The sequence below is a fragment of the Microtus ochrogaster genome, chromosome 10 (assembly GCF_000317375.1).
Source record: "Microtus ochrogaster isolate Prairie Vole_2 chromosome 10, MicOch1.0, whole genome shotgun sequence".
NCBI lineage: Eukaryota > Metazoa > Chordata > Mammalia > Rodentia > Cricetidae > Microtus > Microtus ochrogaster.
Window position 1 is genome coordinate 85,249,950 of NC_022016.1, and position 7,919 is coordinate 85,257,868.

At 45.9% G+C, this 7,919-nt stretch overlaps 1 protein-coding gene across 6 annotated transcripts in view; it reads left to right on the forward strand.

The window, feature by feature from the left end:
- The window catches only part of Vps13d (vacuolar protein sorting 13 homolog D), a 227,774-nt gene that overhangs the window by 23,324 nt on the left and 196,531 nt on the right, over positions 1-7,919 (forward strand). For all 6 annotated transcript variants that reach the window (XM_026782068.1, XM_026782067.1, XM_026782066.1 and 3 more), the window contains 8 exons: positions 1,144-1,248; positions 2,267-2,437; positions 2,793-2,893; positions 4,135-4,303; positions 5,962-6,063; positions 6,221-6,422; positions 6,921-7,100; positions 7,720-7,850. In XM_026782068.1, coding sequence (XP_026637869.1) covers positions 1,144-1,248; positions 2,267-2,437; positions 2,793-2,893; positions 4,135-4,303; positions 5,962-6,063; positions 6,221-6,422; positions 6,921-7,100; positions 7,720-7,850 — 1,161 coding nt within the window. The remainder of the gene's footprint in view (positions 1-1,143; positions 1,249-2,266; positions 2,438-2,792; positions 2,894-4,134; positions 4,304-5,961; positions 6,064-6,220; positions 6,423-6,920; positions 7,101-7,719; positions 7,851-7,919) is intronic.

Here is a 7,919-nt window from a genome sequence, read left to right on the forward strand (position 1 = left end):
TCTCCATCTGAGGGTCAGTGTGTGCACGTCCCTCTCCATCTGAGGGTCAGTGTGTGCTCGTCCCTCTCCATCTGAGGGTTACTGGAAGCCTCTGGTTCCTTGGCTTCTAGATGTGTTGCTCCAGTCTCAATGTTGGTGCTCAAAGGCCTTGTCTCCTGTTTTTTTTTTGTTTTTTGTTTTTTTGTTTTTTTTTTTTCACTTCTTACAAGGACCCAACTCATTTGCTTTGTATCTACACTCACCCAGGATGGCTTCATTTTAATCTGATTCTGTCTGCATAGGTGGTGTTTACAAATAAGGATACATTCACACTTGTGGGTGAACGTGACTTCTTGAAAGAGGACTCAGTCCAAACCGATACTCTAGTAATATTCCATGATTCCTTTTCAATACGTAACTGATGTCCCACTTCAAATGTGTGTTCATTTGCGTGTATCCATACTGTTTCTCTGCCATTTGGATTTCTCGTTTAGAAACGGAATCACTGTCCCCTGAAGATAGCAGGCCTTTTGTGCTGACTCAGTCGTTTGTATGAGATTTATAGATTTTTTTTTGTAAGTTTTTTCAGGATAGGCTTTCTTTGTGTAACGTTAATTGTCCTGGAACTCACTCTGTAGACCATACTGGTCTTGAACTCACAGTGATTCGCCTGCCTCTACCTCCCAAGTGCTGGTAGTTACTAAAAGCTTGTGCCACCACTGCCTAGTTGAGATTCACAGATATTTTGACACTCCCCTCCCTAGTGATATTTTGTTTGTTTGCTCATAGAATCTTAAATATCCTCCCACTGCTTCTTCTAATCAATTAAAAACATTTATGCACTTTGGTATTGCCAAATGGTTGAACTTGGTTTGTTTGTCTATTTATTTGTTTATTTTTAAGGCAGGGTCTTACTTTTCCCCCCTGGCTGTCCTGAAATTCACCATATAGACCAGGATGGCCTTTTTGCCTCCTGAGTCCTGGGATCAAAGATGTGGGATGCCAGGCCTTGCATGCATGGAGTTTGAGCTGTATGAGAGTAGACTGTTTTCCTTCGTTCTTGTATCCCTTGTACCTTGCAAAGTACCTGATGTGTAACGTTGAGTGAACAACAAATATCCGATATTAAAGGTGACCATCCTATTCTTCCTCTTTCTCCCTCAGGTACAGAAGCTAATGCGGAAAAAACGATTGGATGTGGCTGAGTTTAGTGTCTACTGGGATGTCGATTGCACTTTATTGGGGGATTTGCCTCAGGCGGAGTTACAGGTATGATCTGGCTGGAGCTTTGGTGTAAGATGGTACCAAAGGAATGTGGTGCAGGGACCCTGATTTGCAGTCTGTGGTCCCCTGTGCTGTCCCTCTACAAGCATCTTCTGTCGAGAGTCTGCCTGAGATGCTTACTGTCATCAGGTTTGAACTTCATATGTACCACGGCTTGTGTATTTGAACTAGGATCAGGTTGCTTGTGGATGTTTTTGTGTCTTTTTTATGTGACATTCTGTTTTTTTTTTTAATTTAATATTTATTTGTTTTGGAGGCAGAGTTTCTCTGTATAGCCTTGGCTGTCCTAGAACTCACTATGTAGACCAGGCTGGCTTCAAACTCAGAGATCCTTCTACTTCTCTCTTCCAAGTGCTGGGATTAAAGGCACGAGCCACTACCCCTGGTTAACATCCTGTTTGTAAGATGGTTCTTAACTACTGTGCATCTGGGCACACTGTCATTAGCATTTTGTTGGCCAGTAAGAATTGAACACCAAGATTTTGAGTGAATGGAGCAGCAGATTAGAGGGGATGGCCTGCTGAGGCGTCTCTTTCAAATCACCAGGACCCTCCCTTTAAAACTTCCATATGGACAGACAGTGTTAGTGCTACGGAAGGACTGTGGAAAGGCTTAGCTTAGTCTTTTGTAAAGAAATTATAGTGGGTGGTGGTGGCACACGCCTTTAACCCCAGCACTTGGGAGGCAGGGGCAGGCAGATCTCTGAGTTTGAGGCCAGCCTGCTATACAGAGCTAGTTCCGAGACAGGCTCCAAAGCTACAGAGAAACCTGTCTTGAAAAAAAGAAAACCAACCAACCAACCAAACAAATGTAGGCACTTCAGTGAAATGGAGAAATATGATTCATTTCCCCCAACGCAAGGTGGCTTAAGGTAGATTAGGTGACAGTGAAGCTACGACCCAGCCCATGGCTTAGTTTAACTGTTCAGCTTACATTCCCAGAGTAGAAGGAAACAGCCAGAAGGAAGGTTGGTCTGTGTAGAGCCAGTGTTCTTGTGACACAGGAGGCCATGGCCAGAAGCATGGAGAGTCGCAGTCACCACTACATTCTGGAGCCAGTGTGTGCATCCGCCCTCTTGAAAAGAAACTGCTCCAAGGAACCTCTGAGGTCCCGGCACAGCCCACGGATTGAATGTGATATTCAGCTGGAGACCATTCCCTTGAAGCTGTCCCAGGTACATTTTCCCCCCAGAGGCTCAGACCCACTGCTGGGAATTAAAGGAAAACCACTCTATAATGGCGTCCTCAGCATTGTTTCCCTCTAGGCCAGAGTCTGATAGGTGCAAACCCGGGTGGATGACATGGTGAAATTGGGTTCTTGTCCACATAGTTTCGGTTTTGATTTGGTGTTTTTAAGTGCTGAGCAAAGAGCACAGGATAACTAGCTAGCCATCCCGGCATGCCTCTTGTTGATTCTTTGCTTACTGGGTTCCAGCTCAGCAGATTGAGTTGTTCTTGTTCGGTGTAGGTCTTGACTGAGCCAAAGAACCAGCTCTATCCTAATTTAGTGTCTCTTCCTCTCTAAAAAAGCTGCAGTACCAGCAGATCATGGGATTCCTCAAGGAGCTGGAGCGGAAGGAGAGGCAGGTGAAATTCCGGAAGTGGAAACCAAAAGTGGCCGTGTCCAAGAAGTAAGGGCATTGTTGCATGCTACCCATAAGTGCATTATACATCAGCATGCTTTCCTGTACACAGATCAGAAACATGTCTCCTGTCCTTCACACATGCCTGCAGAAGAAAGGGCACCTGTGACTGCAGAAGAAAGGGTTGGGTTAACTTTGGTAGAGCTGGTTAGGTTTTAAACTCTGTGAATGTTTTACCTCTGAGAAAATAGAAATTATATCTGGGACAAAAGGGCATGAAGTATCTGTTGTCAGTATCGATTACCTCTGTTGGGTAAGAGCCACTCTTTGAATGAGAGCAGTGAAACTCAGAAGATCCTTGCTGTCACTTAGTAAGCAGATTGCTCTTTCTTGGTGACATTTGGTGTGTCCTCCTTTTCTCTGTTCTCTGTACAGGTTGTGCTCTCTGACTTCCAGAGCAAACATTAGTCCTCTTTCTTAAAAATACAGTTTAATTTAAATTATATTTGTGGATATGTGTATGATTGTGTATGCACATGAATGCAGGAGCCACAGAGGCCAGATGAGGGCATCAGGTTGGAACTAGAATTAAAGGCAGTTGTGAGCTGCCTGATGTAGTTGCTGGAAACTGAACTCTGTTCCTCTATAAGGACAGTATGTTATGTTTGTTTGTGACAGAGTCTTTTTATATAGCCCTGGATGTTCTGGAACTAACTATTTAAATAGACTAGACTGTCTTCAAACTCCCAGATCTGCCTCCCTTTGCCTCCCAAGCACTAGGATCTAAGGTGTGTGCCACCATGCTCAGCTTCAGTATGTGCTCTCAATTGCTGCCATCTTTCCTGTCCCATAAACCCTCTCTTCATGTTACAGAGATACATGTGACCAGTCTGACATGTAAACCTTTTTAAAGATCTCATGTGTTTCTAAGCATGTCCTTAAAAACTCAGTTAAATCTGTAGTGGTCAAGTCCGTGGTGACCTCTCAAGATGGTGCTTGCCTTATTTCCAGCAGCGATTTCCTCCTGGAGAGGGACTGCCCTGGGTGAGGCTCGTTGATCACATGCTGTGTTGTTATTGACACACAGTTTAATTTAATGGTTCCCCCTCCCCCCGGAAAATGACTCTTCTGCACATTGAGTTTAGCTTAATGTTAAAATGGACCCATGACAGAAAGGCTTGATATGAGAAATGTCTCAGAAGTAACCTGTGTTCTGGGGTTGTCATGGACCAAGAGCATTGTCATGTTTTTTATTGGAAGTAATAACACATTGTCACACATTGTTGCAGCTGTCGAGAGTGGTGGTATTTTGCCTTGAACGCTAACTTGTATGAGATCAGAGAGCAGAGGAAGTGTTGGACCTGGGATTTCTTGTTGCATCGTGCCCGAGATGCTGTGTTTTACACGGACAGATATTTCAACAAGTTAAAAGGAGCTGTGCTGTCTGCAGATGACAAGGTGAGTGGACTTCTTGTTTACTATTTTCTCTTGATTTGTTTGTTTGGTTTAGAGACATCGTTGCATGTAGCCTAGGCTATCCTCAGAGTCTATGTAGCTGAGGTTGGTTTTGAACTCCTAATCCTCCTGCTTCTATCTCCATAGTCCTAGAATTACAGGCATGAGCCACCACTCTTGGCTAAGAATATTTTCTTACAGGCTGAAAAAAAGGTCGAGTGTGTGAAGATACAAAGTCCCATGCTGGAGGCACAGTTTTCTAGGCTAGAGTTGGGCTTAGTAGAGAGGGAACTCCTTGGAATGTAGTGAGTCCGTTTTCCACCCCTGCTTCCTGAGAAGCCATCAGATAGGAGGAAACAGAAATGGCCATGAGCCAGCCAGATCCCTTCTAGTACAGAATGCAGTTCTATGCTTGCAGTTCCGGGAGACTCTCATGGAGTCCCCAGTGTCTCTTCCAGTTTTGCACATAGTCTAGTTATTAAGTCTGTAACTAATTTCTGTAGACTTTGGCCTGCATTCTATGTAATCCTAATTGGTGTGATTGACTTCAATTGACTTTCGGTGGTAGAGGTGAAGCCAGAGCAGGTGGCAGAGATGAGAAGGGCTGCCTTATCTAGATTATTTGTGGGCTAGATACCCTAGAGTCAGCCCTGCCGAATTCCTGTCCTGGCCTCACCCCTTCCTGGATCTGTCTCCCTTCCTCTCCCGGGCAAAGGGAAGGCAGCAGGGCTGCTTTGGTCCTTATCTGTTTTGCTTTTGTGAATGGCTCAGACCATTCTCTGTATTTTGGCTCGGGTTATTTATAACGGATTGCTCCTCTAGTTGATCTTTATAAGTAGTTTTTCACAGGATGGTCCCCAGGGGTCATCCTGAACCCCGAGTTCTCACCTGTTCTGCTGGCATCCTGAGGCCATAGCCCTTACTTGCCTTTTGCTGTCTTCAGTGGTGTCTGGCACGGCTGCTGACAATGGGCATCCTGTGAAAAGGATGGACTAAGTTTGATATTTGTTCTGGAGGGTACTAGGAGGAAGAATCTGAATTAGTGCTAAGGCGGCCAAGTAGCAGCAGCTCTGTAAGCTGTGCGCACCTGCTGTCAGTGCATTCTTCTAATGTTAGCAAATAAGATGTTATTTAGGATGGTGATTTTACTTTATTAAAAAAGCAGTGAGACTATAGTTGTCACTGCTATTCTTTAATAACTAGTGTGAAACTTGTTGAAATGACCACGCCCTTGCCAGTAGTGATTATGAAAGAGCCAGGGCTAGATCACACATATTGTGTGAGCTTGGCCTTCAGTTTCCTCTTGGAAGGTGGGGACAATGATAGCTCTGTTTCCTTTGATCTCCTGAGCTAACAGAGCTAATGTGGAATGTAATTTGTGACCGTGTCAGTGCTGTGCAGAGCAGCATGCCTTGGCAGCCACCTCCTGCAGCAAAGTGTGTTCTCATTGCTCTGTGTGCTCCCACTGTTCTAGTGGGGATTGAGAACGAGTAATCTCTACTGGGCTATAGGGAACCCCTTTAAAGCCAGAGGCAATTCCCACAACATTGGTCAATGGTCACCGATTGTCAGCCTTCAGGGAGGTGCTGGGACTAGTGTATTGATGCGGTGCTCCCTTCCTGTAGCTCTGCAGTGTCTCGGTTTCATTTTGTCCCAAACAGGAGGAGATGTGTCGGATTGAGGAGGAACAGAGCTTTGAGGAATTGAAGATTCTGCGTGAACTGGTTCATGATCGATTTTATAAGCAAGAGGAGCTAGCAGAGGTGAGAAATCTCTTAGGAAGGGTCATTTGGTCCCAGTGCTCCCTGAGCCCTTTAGTGTTGATATGCTTGTGTTTCTCTCAGGACACATAGCAAACAATGGCATATCACAGGCCACGTCTGCCCATGGGTCTTCATGTCTGCCTCTTTGTGATTACAGAGTCTTCGAGAGCCTCAGTTTGATTCTCCAGGAGCCTCACCTGGTGACCCGGATGCTAGTGGAGGCAGTGGGATGCTGCAGTACCTGCAGTCCTGGTTTCCAGGGTGGGGTGGCTGGTACGGACAGCAGAGCCCTGAAGGGAAAGTGGTGGAAGGACTGTCAACCGAGTCGCATGAGCACTGGACCCCTGAGGAGATTTTGGGTATGCTGGGAGCCTGTCTGCACCTCCTCTCTCAGCCAGAGCGGAGAGTTAGGTGATAAATGTCATCTTGCTCTTTGTACAACAGCTTAAGAGGTCGTTTCTAGACTTAACCAAGGGAGACATTTGGATAGCAGCTTGTTACATAGAGGTAGATGGAGAACACTCCATGGCTGTGGTCATTTGTGCATTCTTGAACAGATCTGAATGGCAGCCCTTGTCAGAGAACTAAATCTGAGCTTGTTCATAAACTCTGCGGCCCACTGTAGTCCTGTGCTTGACAGTACGAGCCGTAGAAACAAGGGACTGTTTAAGTTGAACTGCGCTAACCATATCAGCCGCGTGTCATGCTGCCTGGGTGATAGCCACTGTCCTGTAGTCACCCATGTCTTTGGCTTCTTGCCCGAAGAAAGGAAGCCTGGTTTAGCAGCATCGTCAGTCAGGGTGCCTGCTCTTTGTTCTCCGTGTGTTCTCTTAAGCCCGTTCTCCTTTACCATGTAGGTACCGAGGAGTTTTTTGACCCCACTGTGGATGCCTCATGTATGAACACCTACACAAAGAGAGATCATGTCTTCGCCAAGCTGAACGTGCAGCTCCAGCGGGGCACGGTGACTCTCCTGCACAAGGAGCAGAGCGCTGCTCATGCCACTGAGAGTGCGTTCATGCAGCTTGAGTTCTCAGGTACTGTTCAGAGCCAGCTCTGCCCATCCCAGCGCCAGCACCCTGTCTGTTTCATCATCCAGGGGAGTTAGTCGATGAGAAAGTTGGGGCTGGAGAGATGCCTCAGACAATAAGAGTGCGTACGACTCTTTCAGAAGATCTGTGTTTGGTCCCCAGAACCCATGTCATGAGGGCACCAACGGTATTGTCTTAGTTAGGTTTCTATTGCTGTGATGAAACACCAAAAGCAGCTAGGGGAGGAAAGAGTTTATTTGGGTTACATATCTATATCCATATCACAGCGTGCTATCAAAGGACACTGAAGGCAGGAACCTGGGATGGAACTGAAGCAGAGGCTGTGAGGAACAGAGGCTGTGAGGAATGTTGCTTCCTGGCTTGTTCCTTCTGGCTTGCTCAGTCTGCTCTCTTAAATACCCAGGGCCACCTGCCTAGGGGTGGTACCATCCATAGTAGACTGGGCGTGTGTGTGTGTGTGTGTATGCATGTGTGTGTTCAAATTTCTTGGAAAAATATTTCCTAGTGTCAAATAGCTCTCTGTAAAATGTATGTGCTATTTCTAGATATAAAGCACATTCAGCATTATATCATACTACCATCTCTTACGTTTTATCTTTTATAGACGTCAAACTTCTAGCAGAGTCTCTTCCTCGAAGAAACTCCTCCTTGCTGTTAGTCCGATTGGGTGGACTGTTCCTCCGAGATCTGGCTACGGAAGGAACCATGTTTCCTCTCCTGGTCTTCCCTAATCCGGTATGTCCTACAGTGGTGTGGCCATCACATGTGGCTGTCAGTGTGCACTTCAGTGGCGTGGCTATCACA